At 41.4% G+C, this 19,873-nt stretch overlaps 1 protein-coding gene across 1 annotated transcript; it reads left to right on the top strand.

The window, feature by feature from the left end:
* Nucleotides 1-2,773: 2,773 nt before the first annotated feature.
* LOC117267483 (MFSD2 lysolipid transporter A, lysophospholipid a) lies at nt 2,774-19,762 on the top strand. Its single transcript, XM_033643423.2, has 14 exons — nt 2,774-3,001; nt 4,646-4,774; nt 5,391-5,515; nt 9,598-9,721; nt 9,814-9,892; nt 9,977-10,128; nt 10,234-10,324; nt 11,089-11,204; nt 12,786-12,869; nt 14,324-14,407; nt 14,504-14,616; nt 16,937-17,080; nt 17,336-17,512; nt 17,939-19,762. The coding sequence occupies exons 1-14, from the start codon at nt 2,918-2,920 to the stop codon at nt 17,991-17,993; spliced, it is 1,557 nt and encodes a 518-aa protein (XP_033499314.1). The 5' UTR covers nt 2,774-2,917; the 3' UTR covers nt 17,994-19,762.
* Nucleotides 19,763-19,873: the final 111 nt, after the last annotated feature.

The raw sequence follows: 19,873 nt of genomic DNA on the forward strand, positions 1-19,873 counted from the left end.
CATGGAGAGAATGCCAAGAGTGTGCAAAGCAGTAATCAGAGCAAAGGGTGGCTATTTTGAAGAAACTAGAATATAAAACATGTTTTCAGTTATTTCACCTTTTTTTGTTAAGTACATAACTCCACATGTGTTCATTCATAGTTTTGATGCCTTCAGTGAGAATCTACAATGTAAATAGTCATGAAAATAAAGAAAACGCATTGAATGAGAAGGTGTGTCCAAACTTTTGGCCTGTACTGTATATGAGACACATGTTCCCTTTCTGTTTCATCTTGACACACTAACACACACGCCTCAAAAGCTTTCCTCCTTCAGTCACGTTTTCCAGGCTGAATGTGAACAACAGTTTGTGTTGGCAAAAACTCTGTGTTAGTGTTAACTTGTCTTGTTTGGAGCAGAAGCAGCACAGTGCCTCAGCCAAGAGGTGGCATCGTGTTTTAACTTTCAGAATGAGACAGATATAATATGAGAGGGAAGGCACATCTTGTTTTAGCTGCTTTGCCTACTCTGTTCTGTTTGAAGTGGGTGTGCAAATAGAACAAACGATTGCGTGTTTGTGTATATTTAGATTGGGAAAACTGGGAAAACAATGCAACCCATTTGGAAATTATGCAATGGACAAATAAAATGCTACAGTAAATAGCCAGGGGAATATGGCTCGGTCTACAAACATCAAGGTAAATAAAGGTGATACTGTGGCAGCGGTGTTCAAAGCACTATGTAAAATAAAGACTAAACATAACCTACATAAAATCCATTACTTTCAGTCTAGTATTGAAAAGGAAACACATTGTTTTTCTTGAAACTGTCACCAAGGTGCTGCACTGCAACCTGCAAACCTTTTTAGTATCGTAGAGTCAAAAGTGAAGCTCCCTGGTGCTATCTGGTTTCAAAGAAGTCCCCCAATTTGACCCACTGCTAATAATAGATGCAAGCTATCACTCTCTCCACTTACCTAGACTCTTTATACTGTCCAGTATATCAAAAATCAGATCAGCAAGATAGGACTTCATCACCACATGGTCCAGTTTTTATACTTTTACTGATGACTTCTTTCATTTCCAGGGTTTTCTAACCAGTTAAAAAATGTTATTCTCTTGGGTTATGCATAATGAATGATGATAAAACATATTAAGTTATTGTGCATTGTGATACTGTGCATGATACATTTGATTGACTGGTCTGGCACCCACTTTGGCTCTGTTGGTGACACTGGTTCAGAGAGGGTAAAGACAGCAGACACCCTCTTTGCAGGTCAGAAGCTATATTGATGATAAATCATTCTCACTGTGTATTGGCACTGAGTGTAAAAGTGTAAAAAGTTGACATATGCATAGAACTTACTGTAAGCAAAAGTGGATGGAGACCTTTTTTATATGTCACCCCCTCTCTATCTTTGCAACTATGAACTGTCCAATATTAGAGTCATATGAGTCATGATATATACTCCTGTGTGTGTGTGTGGTGTGTGTAAGTACATTATTTATATATTTTTGCTCAGTTGCATGAACAAAAATGTGTAGGCAGTGGATCAACTCTGAGTCATTGAAATGTCATCACTGTCAATCTGATTTAAAATACCTGAGCACAAGTTAATATCTATCTATCTATCTATCTATCTATCTATCTATCGTCCTTCCGTCCGTCCATCCGTCCGTCCGTCAGTCTGTCGGTGGTCTGTGGGTCTACCTATCTATCTATCTATCTATCTATCTATCTCAGGGGCATGAAGTGGAGGGGGGTAAGGGTGAAAAGGGGGCAGGGACAGCTTGAAAAATATGCAAAAATATTGGTCTCTTAACGCAACTAGAGCCTCGTGATTGATTGCTTATGCAATATTGTACACTGCCATGTCTTATCCCAAGAGAGGGCAAAAAGCAAACTGACTTTGTAAAATCTATACATATATATTGTATCTATTAGTGTTTTGGTGTTCTGTGGTATTAAGTTTACGTATCGTGGTATGTGTATAGTGGTAGCCTATGTCTATTGTAGTAGATGTGTTGTGGTATATGCACTGTGGTATGTGTATTGTCCATTCCATGTTCATAGTGTATTGGGGTTGCGTGATGTTTTAAACTGTATATCTTTTTATTTATTTATTGAAATAACATTTTAGGTCTACATGTAAAAGCCCAACTAGGGACAAGAGCTGAAAATGAGCAATAACTATAAACTCTCTGTGCAACACAGATTAATAATAAAATACATTTTTAAAAAAATGTAAAAAGAAATTAACAAATAAAAAAATAAATATTTAAATATATATATTAAAAAAAACAGGTAACTTTGACTTTGATTTGCTGCTGTGTTTAATGGCTAATTGTAAGGTCATTTTTTTCCAGTTTCCAATAAAACAAAATATACAGTTGTACATAGCCTACAATTACATTTTGTTAAATTCGCCCAGTTACAGGCTAGATGGAAAATGTGTAGCCTTGGGTCATGATTTTTTTAAATCAAAAATTGTGTAACATTTAATGAATCAGAATTTAAAAAAAAAAAAAAATACTTAGCAATAAACCTTATTCTGATTCTGAATGTAATGGCGCATTTTCCTGTCCGATATTTACTCTCTCATTCACCAATGTGTTGCTGACTGAAGGACAATAGCCCACATACACGTTATCCCGGGGTCTCCTTGGTCTGACCATCCAACCGGGGCTCGATGCCCTTCAGCTATTATACCAGCATCCGCAACATACGATGGGCACGTCACGGCAGTCAATGACGTAGGCGGCATAGTAGAGTATGAATGAGTGGACCGAGCGCGAGAGACTTGACTCAGAGACAGTCAGAGCACTGAGCGACACGAGACACTATGAAGCTGTGAGGCGCTTTGTTTCTTCTGATACTTTAAAATATTACTTTATCCTAAAAAAAAAAATACTAATTACTTCATCGACTTGAGAGCACAATGGCACGAGGAGAGGGCGCAGAGCAGTACACGGCGGGTTTACTATCAGTCAAGCCTATAAATACAGAAGTCAAGACGGCAAAGGTAAGAGGAAGGACTCTTTTTTTTCATTTATGGTTTAATTTTAAGGTGGTGTTCCCGCTTTATTCGGGAGCGTTAAACGGGCGCCTAAATTGAAGCAACATCTGATAAATGGGGTTACTTCCTCTCGGCGTGTATTTCAAACGCCCCCCTGACTCGTCCTCGGTATTTGAATTTCACCCGGTCCGTCCACCTGTCCTCGGGCAGCTGCCCGTGAGGCTCGCATGCCGACTTTAAAGGGACCACATCGTATTTGAACGTCTCATCCAAACCGTACAGTATTGCTATAACAGCAGCCTGGTAGTGATGACAGATGTGCTGCCGAAGCGTGACGTGGACGAGATGCCACAGCTCCAGAGCTTCATGATGCATGATCCGGTTGGTTTGAAACTCTCAAATTAAGCGTGCATTCAACACTGGGATTTGTATTGTTAATGATCATCTCTTTAAGTGCTTCTACAGAGACTTGAAACCAGTCTAAAAGCCTCAAGGGACTCTTATTAGCAGCTGTATGCGTCTAACAGTCTGCAGATGATTGTGTGTTTTTGTATTTTATATGAAAAACTGTGGAAGCACTGCATTTTATTTTTTATATCTACGTCATGTCTGCTCTGTTGTGCCCCTTTTAAATAGTAATATTAGATCACAGGGCATTTCACCTGTACAAAATGCTTAGAGCGTGTGCAATCTAAACTTGTCTGTATCAAAATGATTGTACAAATATACCTTAAATACAGCTGACAGAAATTTGATTAGCATTTTTACTGCATTAAGACATTTAGTGGACAAAAGTTTTAAGGATATAAACAATAGTCCAATCTACAGCTCTTATTCAAATAGAAAACATTTCATGTATTGTTGTCTCTCTATACCTCTTTACTTGAATCCAGAATCTTTGTGTCGTTTTGTCTGCCCACTGCTTTATGTTACACTGCCCATGATTTTCCCAGTCGCCTACAGGCTCTACCCCTTCATGTATCTTTAGTTTCATTCCCACATTGTAGTCATGCCAGCGTGGACTTGTCACGGTGAAAGATCCGGGTGGAGAGAACAGGAGGCAGCGATTTGCTCTCAACATGAGGTGATGCTGCCTCTGTGTCTGAAGCGGACATGGATCGGAGTTTAGAGACTCCCTTGCTGACATCATGGAGCCCTGTACAGGTGATTGGCTGTGGCTGTTGGATGTGATAAGACTCTAAGCTGTCTGCTGGCAACTCAGCATGAAATGTCACACTACCTCAAACATCCTATTGCCAGAGCCAATAGCAGAGTCTTTGTGGTGTAGTGTGTGTGAACTGTAGTAACCTCGCAGTTTCACACCACTGTCTGACTGTGGTGTACATGGCCAGGACCACATCAGGGGATTTGTCTCTAATCTGCCGTTCTGAGCGGTGGGGTGGTGGAAGTTAGCCAATCTCGGTCCCTCGTGGTAACAGGTTGTTTAACACGGCGTCAGTTATTCAAAGAGTTCTGGACAGAGGGATGGATGAAGCAGAAAATGGAGATTAAATGAACTCCAGAGCACAGAAGAGAGTCCGCACTGTCCGCATCACTTTACCTGACCTGATAGCTCCTCTGGGAATGTGCACTAACTGTTATAAAGCCAAACTAACTCCATTACTGTCCTCCCCTCTCTTTGTCTTCCAGCCAAAGGAGCAGAGGAAAGGTCTGTCTGTGTGGAACAAACTGAGCTATGCCATCGGTGGGGCTCCATACCAGATCACAGGCAGCGCTCTGGGCTTCTTCCTCCAGATCTACCTGCTGGATGTGGCTCAGGTGATTGACAACAGACGCACAAATAGAGCAAAAGCACACATGCATGTATAAAAAAGCGTTTTGTATAACTGTAAAAAGTTGTAGGAATACTTAAAGTTGCAAACTGCATGCCCTTTATACTCCCCACTCTTTAAAACAAATCATTTGTGGATTCTGCAGCACCCAAATTAGAGACTCATTTCCTTATCTTTGCATTTTTCCCCGTAGTTGTGCATACTGATTAACCCCAAGGCCAGAGTGTGTGTTCGCTCTTCTCAGCCCTGTATCAGTCTTCACCCCGCAGTGGCCGGTCAAGCGCATTAACCTGGACTCCTACTGCTTTGCTTTGTTACTCAATTAGGAAATTAGACGTTTCCACTGTACACAGTAGGACCTTAAATAGAGGCCATTCAGCTCCAGGGATGAGAGCATTACAGGGGCTTTGAATGCCACTTTGTTCTTAAACAAACGACACAGTTGTTTATTTCACCGCTGCAGTTCTAAAGCCTTGAAATGTCTCTGTAACCCCATTGGTGTCGTGGCACCTTTGACTCATTCACAAGCTGTTCCACATTACGTAGTATTTATCATTCTTTTTGTTTTGGTTTCACTCTTTTTCCCTATTTCCCCCCCTTAGCTGGATCCCTTCCATGCCTCTATCATTCTGTTTGTGGGCCGTGCCTGGGACGCGGTCACAGACCCCACGGTGGGTTTCCTTGTGAGCCGGAGTAGATGGACCAGCATCGGCCGCATGATGCCGTGGTAGGTGTCTGAATGTCACAGCAGCACGTGCATTTTAGATTCACACATATTAAAGGATAATGTAAGGTAATATTGAGTGGGGTGAGAATGGTGAGGCAAAAGTACTGACAAAAACCAGCTCACGAACAGTGTGAGAATATAGTCTGTATGAAACACAGTGCATGTAATGTGTGCATCAGAAATCAGTATGACGCACATGAAACCCACAAAAGTAACCTTTTAAAATGAGCAAACAGCAGCTGAAGCAGCGTCTTCACTTTTTTCTAGACGCAGATGTGTGCAGCTGTTTTAGCTTTAGTAAAGAGAAATGTGGTTCCTTTTTTTGAATTGATTTGGCATTAGTACAGTTAAGTGTCCTGACACACCAAGCTGACAGTTGGCCTTCCATCAATGTTGAGCCATCGGTGAGCATCTGTCGCACTAGATTTTGCAGTGTGTCCCACACTAGTTGGCCCTTGTGGGTTTGTTTTTGGCCGGTTCAGATTATTGATTCAGCGTTGGAGCTGGCAGAGCCTATCGGGACTTGAAATCACTCTAACTGGCATTTCATCTTAGCGCACAAGAAGAGAAATGAAAGTGAGGAACGCAAACAAACATTTGTTAAGAGGGCGTGAGATCCAAAGAAGGATTATTTTTTTTAGCTATTGGGCTATTTAGCATAAACACACTGTAATTCTTTGTGCTATTGTTTGCTGGCGCACATTAAATATAATTTGTTTTCATGTCTGGTTGCGTTATTAACATGCTAACTGGCTAACTAGCATCTTGAAGCCGTCCTGTCTATCTTGCGTTGCCCTTTTTGAATGACGAATACAGACCACAGCTGCCTGGCGCGTTCCAATGTAACTTGTTGGCCGGGACATAGACAACATGTGGCGACACAACAGTCGGCTGCTAGTTCTTTGATGCCATTTTGTTGTGTCTGGGCCTTTAGTTAAACAGCTGGAAGAACTTTTAAGCTTTTAGCCAAATATTTACAACCATGTTTACTTGCCGGAGGAGTTTTCCTTCATGGTCTTTGTTAGCACAGCGCTGGGTTTCTCGGTGTGTTACCTCCATCAGTGGATCAGTGAGAAGTCTAATATTTATTAAGTCACATTAAAGCCAAAATTCAGTTGTTCCCTTGAAGCATTTCTGCTCATTGATTTGATTTGTCTACAAACATCTAACAGCTAAAGATATTTAAGATGTACAGTATATATGAGCAGTCTCACAGTGTGCAGCATATCCTCTGTGTGTGAATGTGTTTAACTGTTGTACGTGTTAACTCTGTGACTCACTAGCAAGTGGCGACCAGCTGGCATCCTGTCAGGGGAATCTCTACCCCTTTCCAGTGCATGCTGGGATTGGCTTGATCTGCCTGCAACCCTGAACAGACCAGATATGTTCTCATATATTTTTACCTTAAGCACTGACAAGCTCGACACAAAGCAAGGGAAAGGTTTTAAAATTGTAGAATTCAAATGGTCTGCTTGAGGGAGTCCGTCTGTAAAGAAATGGATAAAAGATGACCTTGAGGTTCTCCTTGTGTGGTCAAATAGAACGCAGTTTCTTTTATAAATGTGTGTGTGTGTCGGAGGAGAAGGAGAGCATGAAATACGGTGGCAGGATGTGGCAGTGTTACAAGTCCGCCTGGTTCAGAAGAAGTCGCCTCAGGCCATGATTTGCACAGGAACCGATTGAAATATTTTACTGGCATTTCTCTCACATGATGTCACGGTGATATCTTGAGCATCGTGGGTATTTGAGTCAGAGATGCCGGCTGTGCTGCACGCTGTCAGTTGAGGTGGGGGAAGGGACTCTACCGGCTTCTGCTGTGATTGGTCCAACCCACAACACACCATCAGCTTCAAACCAATAAGGGTGTGTCCATCTTTTTGTGTGTGTGTGTGTGTGTGTGTGTGTGTGTGTGTGTGTGTGTGTGTGAGAGAGAGATTTCCTTTGCTGTATGGGAGGGGATTTTTTTGCAGAAGCAGAGAGAGGTTACCTTGGGTCAAGAGGCATGCTTCATGGAAATAATGGAGGCCGTTGTTAAAAAGGGAAACATGTACATGATACTGTGCAGTTGGGGTTACTTCTCAAATTAAAGGGAAACAACCAGCTGTCAGATAAGAACACGCAGATGCCTTTTTATGTCCTCACTCGCTCCTCTGTGCTGAAAATGTTTTGCACAAAGATATTGTTACGTGACACCGGAATTGGACATTTAGCATTGTCTGCATATTAAACATTAACAGGTTTTGCTTTTAAACTGGTTTAGTGGATGTTCCAGTGCTTTACTGGTCTGATCTGTGGTGTGTGTTTAATATCTCACTGTTTCAACCTGGCCTCCATTTCCAGATAAATTAGCTCTCATTAACCTAATTCACTCAGACATTAGAGGGAATCAGGAGGGGCTTTCTTTCTTGTTTCCCAAATGTGTCACACAAGAAGGGGGGCGGGGTATACGACCACGTGCGAGTGCAGCAGTGTCATGTTCAATCAAGACACAACCCCCTGTGTTCAGTGACATGGCTCTCAGGGAGACTCAGCATTTCAAGGGCCAGTGTGTTTGGTTTGTCTGTTTTGGGATATGAGGACTGGCTCCCTATGTAGATATAAACGGGCAATTCTAAGCTAACAAAATCACAGTGATTCTTATTTTCAGGTGAATTTACACTAAGAAAACATACTTATTATATTAAAGTGCATTTCTGCAGATGTATCCCCATAAATCCTACACATTGGACTTTTTATCTCTTTGTGCAGCATTCGTTTTTTTTTTTTTTTTTAGGTTTTCTTCTTTACGAAAAGATTGCTGAGCCTGCCTACGTAATGCTAATGTTATTTATTTAAAATCGGATATTTACCATCGGTAACAGACGTGCTGCTTGGTTGGGAAGCAGTGGCACTCAAGTGTCTAACACATGGCATTCTTGGAGTTTAATCCCACGTTGTGAAGACATTTCATCATATTGCTGGTATCTCCACCCTTGCTTGAAATGATCATTTTACAGACATTACAGCAGCACTGTTGCGCTCTCTAAATTCAGAGGTTTTTGCAGATCTGTGAACACAGCACAGATGGGGCTCTTTTTTCCTCAGCAGCAGTGACCTACAGAGTGGATAATTGGCCTGTTGAGCCATACAGAGCTGATCAGATTAGAGAGGAGCAGCTGCTGCACGTGAATGCAAACTTTTAGGCCCAGCAAAAGGGATGGTTAAGGAGTTTCACTTTCAATACTACTGATTTTGTCGTGCTCCACCTCTGCCGCGCTCTGCACTCCGACAGCATGGTCCTATAAATAACCTAACATGTATATTCCAGTAGCACTCCTACAGAACAGTTTAGCGCCAAAACTGTGGCAGATTTTTAATCGTGGCGGGCTGCCACAAATAAAGGAATATGTAGGAAAGCCTGGGCTAATAAAATCATTAACTTTATTTCAGCTTTGCTTCACCTGATAGGGTGTGTTGAGGCACAAAATAAAAATTATTGTACTGCTTCTTTTTACTGCCCTGCAGCAATAGACTGAGTAAGACTGTAAAGAAAAACTATGATATCCTCATGCTCGTGGGGAGTTTTAGCTGGACTGTAGTCTGTTTTGAAAACAAGTTTTTGTAGTGGCACCAGCTTCTCTGACTGAGGTCAGCTGAGGAAAAGGCTGTTAAGACCAAGTGGGGTGAGAGCGAGGTGGGCCAGAGTGGCCTCACCGTCGGTTCAGCCCACCCTCATCTCCTTCTGCAGCCCAGACTGAGCCCTTTCTCCACACACGAGCTCTAACAAGGCAGGATTAGGGGGATTATTCACAAAGCGGCAGGGAGAAAGTAGCAAAGAACTGGCTGCAAGGGGGAAAAAATGAAAAGCAGGGGTAAAGCTGCAGTAACAGTTGGCAGAATTCATTAAACAGCAGGCTGATCACGCTTTTTGTTTCAAGCCAAACAGTACAGAATGTAAAGAGGAACCACACTGTAGTGATTTCAAATGAGAGGAAAATACTCTGGCTTTGTCTAAAAATTACATATTTGCTTATTAAAAACAATACAAATGAACTTGATAAATTTATCAAACTGTCTCCTATCCTCCGCTCTTTTCTTCCCAGGATCCTTTTCTCTACTCCGTTTGCAGTGCTGACTTACTTCCTAATCTGGTACGTGCCTCCTTTTGAGCAAGGGAAGGTCATCTGGTATCTGATATTTTACTGCCTCTTCCAGTCAATGCAGACGGTGAGTATGTCATGCTGACACTCTGCTGTACTTCTCCCCCCTTGGTCCCAGTGTGTACACTGGCCTAACTTTGTGTTTGTGTACATTTGCAGTGCTTCCACGTGCCATACTCAGCTCTCACCATGTTCATCAGCAGCAACCAGAAGGAGAGGGACTCTGCCACTGCTTACCGTACGTCAGCTCTCCTGTGAGATCAAATGCTTTTACATGTGAGTTATCTTTCAGGAACTGACGCTCAATTTGTGTTGCTCTCAGGTATGATGGTGGAGGTGCTGGGCACAGTTCTGGGCACCGCAATCCCGGGACAGATAGTAGGTGGTGCGGCGAATTGTCGCACTGAGCCTGATGAGCTTAACAGCAGAAATGGAACTGTAATGAACGCGACCGGAGTTTCACTGGAAGAGACGGTGAGCCTCTGGAGTCTTTTGCATTGCTTCAGATAAATGATGACATTTACATAGAGTGTTTGCATGAGTATTTGACCAAGCTAGTGCTGTCCTCTCTGTTCTCAGAAACAAGCTTACTTGGTTGCTTCAGGGGTCATCTGCATCATCTACTTCGCCTGTGCTGCCATATTGTTTTTGGGTGTGAAGGAGCAAAAAGGTATGAATCCATTAAATACCAGGAGAAGTTCTTAATTTGCCAATACCAAAGCTGAATACTTTAAATGTCTAAAGCAGAGCTGTGGACATCAGACACAGATTTGGACTGGAGTCAAACTTGAGTCATGAATCTGAGGATTTTAGACTCAACCTGATAAAATTTAAAAAAGACTTGAACACCAATGACTCATGACTTCACTTGGATTTAAATCTCACTTTCCTGAATTAACTCTGAATCAATCTGACAGCAGCCAATCATGTTGTGTGAGCAGTCACACTAAAAGACAGATAACAGATACCTTAGATCATCACTCAGACTGCAGGATGCAGAACTTTTGGGGCAAATCAATGCAAATAATTGTGACTGTATCACACAAATAGCATGGCATCAGTGATGGCTGCACAATGACTTGTTTAGGACTTAAAATGAAAACTTAAAGACCAGGATTCAGGACTTCATAGCCAAAATGTGAGTCTTACTGGTGTCTTACAATAGCATGACGTTCCATTTCTGATGTAAAGTTTGTATCAGTTTTCCTTGGGAGACATTTGTCACTGTTTCCTTATCATTAACTGTTCAAAAAAATGTCAAAGTGGCGGCCACATTTCTGGCAGACACTAAATGTCTGCCAGAATTCATGAAATGAATCAGACATTTACCAGAACATTGTTTCTCATCATAATGGCTCTGCATTGTGCATTGAATTTCTTACAGCAAACATTTTCAGCTGTCTTTGTTCTCTTTTTCTCCACCTTTGATTACAGAGTGCGGGCGGAAAAATTCTCCGCTCACCTTCCGTCAGGGCCTGTGGCTGGTGATGAGTCACGGACCGTACGTCAAACTGGTCACTGCCTTCCTCTTCACCTCTCTGGCATTCATGGTAATATTAAAGTTTTTATGAAAGTCTTAGTTGCCTTGTTATCAAGAGTTAAGGCCTTTGCACACCGAGTCCTTTTTTTTTCTGGATGCGTTTTTTTTAATCTGTCATCCAGGGAAAAAATCGTTTCGAAAGATTCCAATGTGATTTATTCTATTTGTTGCGAAAATTTGCAATACGTGACAAAATAAAAAGACACACATCCTCTTTTGCCTCTCTCCACTGAAGTTACCTTTCTGGCTGTCATCACTCTCTCCCTGTCTTTCATTTGGCACTGTAGCTGCATGAGAGGGACAGAGCTATCCTTCCTCTCTGTCCTCCACATTCTGTGTGCAGTCCACATCTTCCTCCTCTTCATCATCATCCACCTGAATCTTACTATCTGACCTGTTCAAAGTGAACTGATGATTCTGTGTGCCCCTTTCCTCTGTCTTGTTGTAACTGTGTCCCACTGCCACATTGTCTTCACTGATTCTTGGTCAGACAGCTCTCTGAAGACTTCTGACAGATTCGAAAAACACAGAAAATGGAACTTGTTCCAAAAACTTTTATGAAGGAGGAAGGTTTCGGTCTCAGTGTGCGAACATGATTGACTCTCATCTGGCAGAGACACAATGACATGTAAGCAGATGGGGCAACTGTGCACCGTCACTGTATGTCCATTAAAAGTGATTATTTTTTCCACAGAAAGACCGCAATTATTATTGTAAGTGTCTGAAGTGTGTCTTTCACCTTTTGCTTGATCTTGAATGTTTGTTATTGCATCTAAGTCTCATTCAAGAAGTCTCGTTCTGAAATCTCATGTGGCAGTTACACCACCAGTCTCCTGAGCTTCATGGCCTTGCAGCAGCTGGCTCACCCTCTGCTGCCGGTTGTTTCTCGCTCTCCTCCTCCCCTCAACAAATTAGTAGAAGCTCAAAGGCCTCATTCCCATTGCTGAAATCAGCTAAATAATCATCCACAACACTGAAAATCTTTAAGATAACAATAAGAAACACTTCTGTACTCTGACACAACACACTATTCCCTTTCACTTGCGTCTTATTAGATCTCAGAATGAGACTTGTTGTAGGGAAGCAACACAAAATGTAAAGAGACACTTCAGACACTTCTGATAAAAAATCTGAGCCTGGACATACAGTGATGGTGCACAATTGCCCCATCTGGCTACATAGCAGGCACAATGCGGCTGCCAGCTGCAGCCCTGTCTCTCAACACTGGACCCATTTCAAAAAATGTTGTTCACATCTGTCACTTAGACACAAAAACCTCAGAAAATAGGGTCCAGGTTGGAAAAATGCCAAAGTTACCCTTTAAATGAAGCTACAGCCCTGAGACGCTTAGCTTAGCTTAGCTTATCTTAGCTTAGCTTAGCTTAGCTTAGCTTAGCTTAGCGTAGCATAAAGACAAGTGGAAACAGCAGTCCAATGGTAAGACCACAACATAGTGTTTTTAAACTTTGGCTTTTTATAGATCAAACAAGCAAGATATGAAGTGTGTTTCCCACAATGTTGAACTGTTCCTTTATCTGTAACTGTAGTTTGCGTAAAACTGATTCTTCTTTTTTTTTTCTTTTTTTTACAGCTAATGGAGGGAAACTTTGCCCTCTTCATTACCTACGCTCTTGGCCATAGAAAAGACTTCCAGAATATTCTCCTGCTCATCATGGTGAGTGTTTCTATTTTCCACTCAAGGACTGTTTACCTCCACGTCAGAGCCCTAATCAGTGTGAGATCTGGAGGACATCAACCTTGTTTGGCTATCCTTGTGGCACAGAGTAAGCTCCCAGTGTTTGAGGGGTTTTCAGCTTGTACTTTGAGGCCTTTCCTCACGCGAGGAGATGCATGGTACCGGGGCTGAAAGGGCAGATTTTCAGGGTGAGAGGAGGTGTTGTTTGGACTCCTGGGAACCTGTCTCCCAGTCACACACTCGCTTGGCGTTAGCAGGACATCGAGGGAGAGACAGGCACACAGTAAAGCTTTTGTTGCCCTGGCGATCTCTCACTGCCACCATGGGAACTGCCACCATTGGTTGCGTCCTCCTCTCCATTCTCCGCTCGCTGTTTTCTGCTCTGGTGCTTTTCCCTCTGATTGGGAGTGGAAACATTTTTTGGACACCATGTGTCATATTTGGAGAGGTGGGAGTTGAGAGGGAGGAAGGAAATATTTCCCGTCATATTTGCCCAAAGTTGATGTTCATGTTATTTCTCATGCTGCCAAGTTGTCAGTAGCAAACTTGTTCTTGTGTGGCCATTTAACACTACTTGACCAAGTTTGACCAGGAGGTCGAAGGTCAGCCGCCCCCTGCAGGGACAAGTCAAGAACAAAAAAGCAAACTGCGCCCCTGTTCCCTAACCTCTCCTGCAAGGGCGCTTTTATTCTTTCCGCTTCCCACATTTTTCTGAATTTTAATGAAGCCCAGTCAGAATGTTGATTTCAAGATATAGTTATTTTATAAATTGCTTTTTCACACAATCCCTTTAATGTCTGCTAACTGAATATTTATTTACCATAATTATCATTTAGGCTGCAAGTTGTGCAAATAAATATTTCTGTCTGTTAAATTTAGTTCCATAAACACAACATAATTCATATGGCCTCAAGAATTTTCCTGTTTATTTGATTAAGCTAATCTGGCTAGTGGCTAATGGCTGGTCTAGCATTGTTACCTCAAAGCAAGAGGGTTCCTGGTTTAAACCCAGGGTGGGGGAGCCCTTCTGTGAGGAGTTTACATGTTCTCCCTGTGTCAGTGTGGGTTTTCTCCAGGTACTCCGACTTCCTCCCACAGTCCAAAGACATGCAGATTAATGTGTGACTCTAAATTGGCCATAGGTGTGAATGGTTGTCTGTCTCTGTGTCAGCCCTGTGACAGTCTGGCTACCTGTCCAGCGTGTACCCCGCCTTTCGACCAGTGTCCGCTGGTTGCTCTGGCTACCCCGCAACCCCTGACAGGATAAGCAGTTATGGAAAATGAATGTATGAATGAGTAATCTCGCTAGGCTAAACTGCTTCATGTGTCTCAATGATTCCAGATAAATCACATCCCTTGTCCTTCTGCGAGCATGCATAATTAGATTTAATGAAACAGCAATACTGAGAATTCTGTCTCACGTTTTTTTCCAGCTATCGGGGACTCTAACCATCCCGTGGTGGCAGTGGTTTCTGACCCGGTTTGGGAAGAAGACGGCCTCTTACTTTGGCATAGCTGTGAGTAAAAAGAAATGCTTTTTTGGTTCAACAAAGGCATTAAGTCAAAAAGTGTGTGTTATGGAATTGCTCACATCCGTGTGTCTCTTTCCACAGTGGGCAGTACCCTTCATGATCCTAAGCGTCACTGTTGGAAAAAACCTGATTCTTTCTTACTTGATCGCAGTGGCAGCAGGTGTGAGCGTGGCGGCAGCTTTCCTTCTGCCTTGGTAAGCATGAGTTTATCCACAGATCAGGGTTTCCGTTAGAAAAAGTGGTGTGAGTCCATGTTTCCTGGATGATTTCATTGAAAGAAATTCCAGTCAACTGTTATCTGTGTGCATTGGTCTTGAAAACAACTGATAGGCAGGCTATATAAAGAATGACATCATCAAGACATGTTTAAAACATTTGTCTATTGAAAAAAAGGCTGCTTTTTCTTATACATTATATTCTCATGTGCATAATAACTATAGACTTATAAACAGATGGGCAATGTATCTCCACTTCCTCCCACTATACAAAAATAAAGACAAAATTTCACGGATACAGCTGCTGCCATCTTGCCCTGGTGACGTCACTTGGAGCCAGAGTCTGCGCAGCAGTGATCCTTGCAGTATCAAGTTCTCATCCAGTCAATCATGAGCAGCACCATTGAAAGCGAGCACACTGATAGGCACACATAGCTGTCAATCATGATGTCAAACCCACTCTTTAGAGCGTCACATAGTTAATAACACCAACCTTTTTAGAAAGAACAAACACTTGAACACACCAGGGTGATAAGAACTACTTAAAATGACAGAAACCATCTTTGGGAAAAATTTATTTGACACGTAATTTGATTTTCCCCTTTTGGGCCCATGTGCGATCCTCTAACAGGGAGGGGGCGGGGTTTATGACCTTCACTGCAACCAGCCACCAGGGGGCGATCGAGATGTTTTGGCTTCACTTTTGGGGAGCTGTCATGTCCTCCATCTTATTTAACAGTCTTTGATAATAATGCTATTTCAGAAGTAAATAGATAAATATAATGTTAGCCTATGTTCATTGGGGGAATATATAAACACAAAGAAATTACTTGAGCTTTAGACTGACATATTGTTAGATCAAATAAAAGAAATCTATTTGCAAAAACCCAGAAAATAAATGTAAGTCAACCTGGCCTTACTAATTACTTTGATAAATTAGTTCTAACCGCCTTTCAATCAAATAATATAGGACATTTCTCTTCTAAAATAATAAAAAATAATAATAAAAAAAAATCAAATTAAACATCTTACTATATAATGACGAAAACTCTGTCTGTGGGTTTGTCTGTGTGTCTGTTCCACGTTTTTCTCCTCACTGACTTGGTCAATCCATGTGAAATTTGGCACAGTGGTAGAGGGTCATGGGAGGATGGGAATGAAGCAATATTACATCAATTGGCCAAAGGGGGGCGCTATAGCAACCGATTGAAATTGCAAACTTTGAATGGGCACATCTCATGCCCCGTATGTCGTAGAGACATGAAACTTTGCACAGAGACGCCTCTTCTCATGAGGAACAAATTTGCCTCAAGAACCCATAACTTCCAGTTATATACATTTTCCGCCATTTTGAATTTTTTGACAAACACTTAAAATCGATCTCTTCCTAGGAAGTTTGACCGATCTGCATGAAACTCTGTGAACATAATCTAGGGACGAATATCTAAAGTTCCCTCTTGTCAGAAGTTGGAAAACTTACTAAAACTGAGCTTCTATAAGGCAATGAATATTGCAGAGGGCGTGGCTCATCACATAAAGGTGTATAACATCTCAAGGGTTTCACCGATCACCACGCAACTTTGTAGGCATATGACCACACATAATCTGAGGGGACCCCTCTATTATTGAATGGGGGTGCTAGAGAGCTAATTTCTTATCTAGGCCTAACCGCCATATTGATTTTTACTAAACTTGGTGTAGAACAGGACGCCTCAAGGTGACTCTAATTGGCAACTGGGTGGCGCTATAACAACAGAAAAATGCTTAAAATGGCTAAAATGCGACTGGTCGCTGTGGCTCCCCCTGTGGACGAATATTTTGTTTTTTTTTTAATTTTTGGTATGACTAAGTCATGGTATGGTATGCTGTACATAATCACGGAAACTGTCAGTGTGTCATTCTGTCTGTGAGTCATTCTGTCTGTCCCACGTTTTTCTACTCACTGACGTGGTCAGTCTTTGTGAAACTGCACATAGGCATTGAGGATTGGCATAGGTAGAAGGTGACAAAGCTACCAATGGGTATGGACTAGTTGAAAACAAAGGGAAAAATAACCATAACCTATTGTTGGCTCCCATGATTTCACTTCTAAGCACACCTTTTCGTACCAATGAATGGAATTATTTTCATGCCACCCGATGAGCAGAGAGATATGCAAGACTTAGATTGATTTTCCTGGTTAAAAAAAGAAAAATTACTGTATATCCTGCCACAGAAGCCATCCCTGGATTTGTACGCAGATGTGGATCTTTGTTGACTGTGTCAATTTTTCCTCTAATTGTCATATTTGTGCTTGTAGGTCGATGCTTCCTGATGTAGTGGATGACTTCAAGGTGAAAAACCCAGACATCCACGGTCATGAAGCCATCTTCTACTCCTTCTATGTGTTTTTCATCAAGTTTGCCTCTGGAGTATCCCTGGGTATCTCAACGCTCAGTTTGAAGTGAGTTAGCTGGTCCATATGTGTAGCCATTTTGTCCTACAATTATTTTCATTTGCATTTTTTCCCTCACTGTCTACTAAAGTTAAGTCTCCACTCAGTTTACATCTCTAACATTATATGAGATTAGCTCCGTCTTACAGCTCATCAGTCCAGCAGTCATGTGTTCAACAATCATATGATCCTTCACTTGACAGTCTTGCCAGACTGTACTCACATCAGCTCAACATTTCTCCCTCTATCTGCATTTTTTCGCAGATTTGCTGGTTATGTGACTGGGGCCTGCTCACAACCCGAGGCGGTCAGTTTAACCCTGAAGGTTCTGGTTTCACCTGTGCCTGTGGGTCTGATAGCTGTAGGACTTTTGATATTGAAGACCTATCCCATTGATGAAGAAAGGAGGGAGAGCAACCAAAAACTACTGCAGAAAATCCTGTAAGTGAAAAGCACACACAAGCATAGATAGATCGTGGCTCTAAAGATTGTCCTTTTTATTTTATTTTATTTTATTTTATTTTGTTTTATTTACTTTTGTTGATCTTCATTCGCGGCTTGTGTATGTCATGTTCACTATGTTATGTTGGCGTGATGGCACTGGAAAGTGTTTTGTTTAAAATGTGTCTGAATAATCCCATGAGGGATGGGCTGCCTTGGGGCAGCCAGACACGAAAATAAAAATTCATTCATTCATTCATTCATTCATTCATTCATTCATTCATTCATTCAGCACCTAACACTACTATACAGAGGTTAATGCTTGATTCGCGATAACCAAACAAGGCTAGAAACATGCTGTTGTACAGCAGGACTCAAGCCGAGTCCTTTGTGTATGACTCCTGGCTGTTCTTCATCCTTTAACAGAGACTCTGAAACAGACTCTGAATCAGAAACGTCAGCGCTTGGAAGCAGTGTGTAGCGGCAGAGGACGAGCCAACCACCACAGCTGCTTTAACATGTTTGCACAGGCTGTCGAGGGACACAACCACCAACTATCTGGACTAACAGAGGGAGACCACAGACCGCTGCTGCCCAAACACTATCAGCATTAACCAGCTCCCTCTGATGGATCACGCAGGTTTACGTCGCCCTCTAGTGGTCGGCCAATGGCATCGTGTGGGATTCAAGTATTTTTTTCTGATGTCCTTCATCTCCAGCTGTGTCCCAATTAAACTCTATCTGCTGAAACTAAAAAGCAGACACAATTTACAGATTTCCACCATGTATTGTTTTGTGAGACAGTGTAGAAACAAAATCCTGGGTTAGTGTCTGTTCTTCGTCCTTTCACTTCACTTTCACTCACAAATATATTTTTTCCTTTTAGAGGTTTTCTGTCAATATTTAGCTGAAAGTACAGTAAAATCTGATCACCTTATCATTTCAAGGAGGATAAAACACTTTTTCGTCAGCATTTAACCAACTACAGCTACTTAGGTTTTTTGATTCATGGGCGTTTTAAGTTGGGCATTTTAAGTTGGTGGAGTTTTACTCACCAAAGAGAGCTCAAACTTGTTTTTCCAAAGAGTTACGACTTTGTTTACTGAGATGTTCCTGTAGCTGCAGTGTGATTGCATTGTGGGACAACAATTCTCATCACCTCTTACTGTTTCTTAGGTCACTTGTGTTTGACTTTCAGACAGTGCTCTGAAGGAACTATACAGTATCAGCCCTTATTAATAAAGGGCATACCAGCACTATTCCACTAATTGAAAGTGTATGAAGCTATGCTACAATTTCTACTTTTCAGTTGGTGTTGTTTCCTATAGGTCATTTCAGAAAGGTAAAAACTTTAAGTGTACTTCTTCTGAAAGGGGAAAAGGCACCTTGTGGTATGATGTACTGTATGACTGAATCACTGCCTTACACACACATCTTGAGTAATCAGTTGCAATGAGATTGTCTGTTGAACTCAGATTATATTTCTTTTTGCTATGAAGAAGGATTTCCATCTCATCTTTTTGTCCTTTAACATTTCAGCCAATCTTTGTCAGGATTGTTAGATTTCTGAATGTGCTTTCACTGCGGAGTCAAGTCTAGTATGAAGTAATTTTATCTAGCATGCTCTCACTTCCCAAAGGGAAGAAAAAATGCTTTAATTAAATATTTATTTAAATTATCTAAGGGATTTACATTCTTGTGAAAGCACACTGACAGTGAGTGGTTTTTGATGGATGAGTGATTTTCAAGTCCTATGGAAAACATTTGAGAACATCAAAATGGTGGTTTTATTTTTTTCTTTTTCTAAGAAAGAAAATATCACGTTGCTATGTTGTGATAAACAAGCTGCCTTTACAGTGCTGTGACTCTTAAAACAACTTCCCAAACCCAGTTTTTGTGTTGTAAAGGTGTGAAGGAGACATCTGTCCTCACTTTAGACGGCTTGATTTAACCACACATGATATCCTTATTTGTTATAAATTAAATAAGTTATTAGGATTTTTGAGAAATTTCTTTGAAACTTTATATATTCCTGCATAGTTTTCAGTTGAAATTTCTCTAAATGAACTGTATGACGCAGATTACATTTCACCCTGGGTCTCCATGGTGTTTAAATGCTGCTTTATGTATAATATGTAAATACTTTTTTTTTCTAAGTTTGACCTTGATGAGCAATATATAAAGCAGCGAGGGGGCAAATTAATGTGCTGTAAATTTGTAATTAAGTCTGTGAATAAAGTTGGTTGAAACAGAAGAACCTGTGTGATGTCTTTACAATATCCAAAACTCTACCCCATATAGCATTTCTAATTACATTTATTCTTTAATCTTTTTTGACAATTGAATATAAACACATGCTGC

Source organism: Epinephelus lanceolatus, chromosome 15 (assembly GCF_041903045.1).
Source record: "Epinephelus lanceolatus isolate andai-2023 chromosome 15, ASM4190304v1, whole genome shotgun sequence".
NCBI lineage: Eukaryota > Metazoa > Chordata > Actinopteri > Perciformes > Serranidae > Epinephelus > Epinephelus lanceolatus.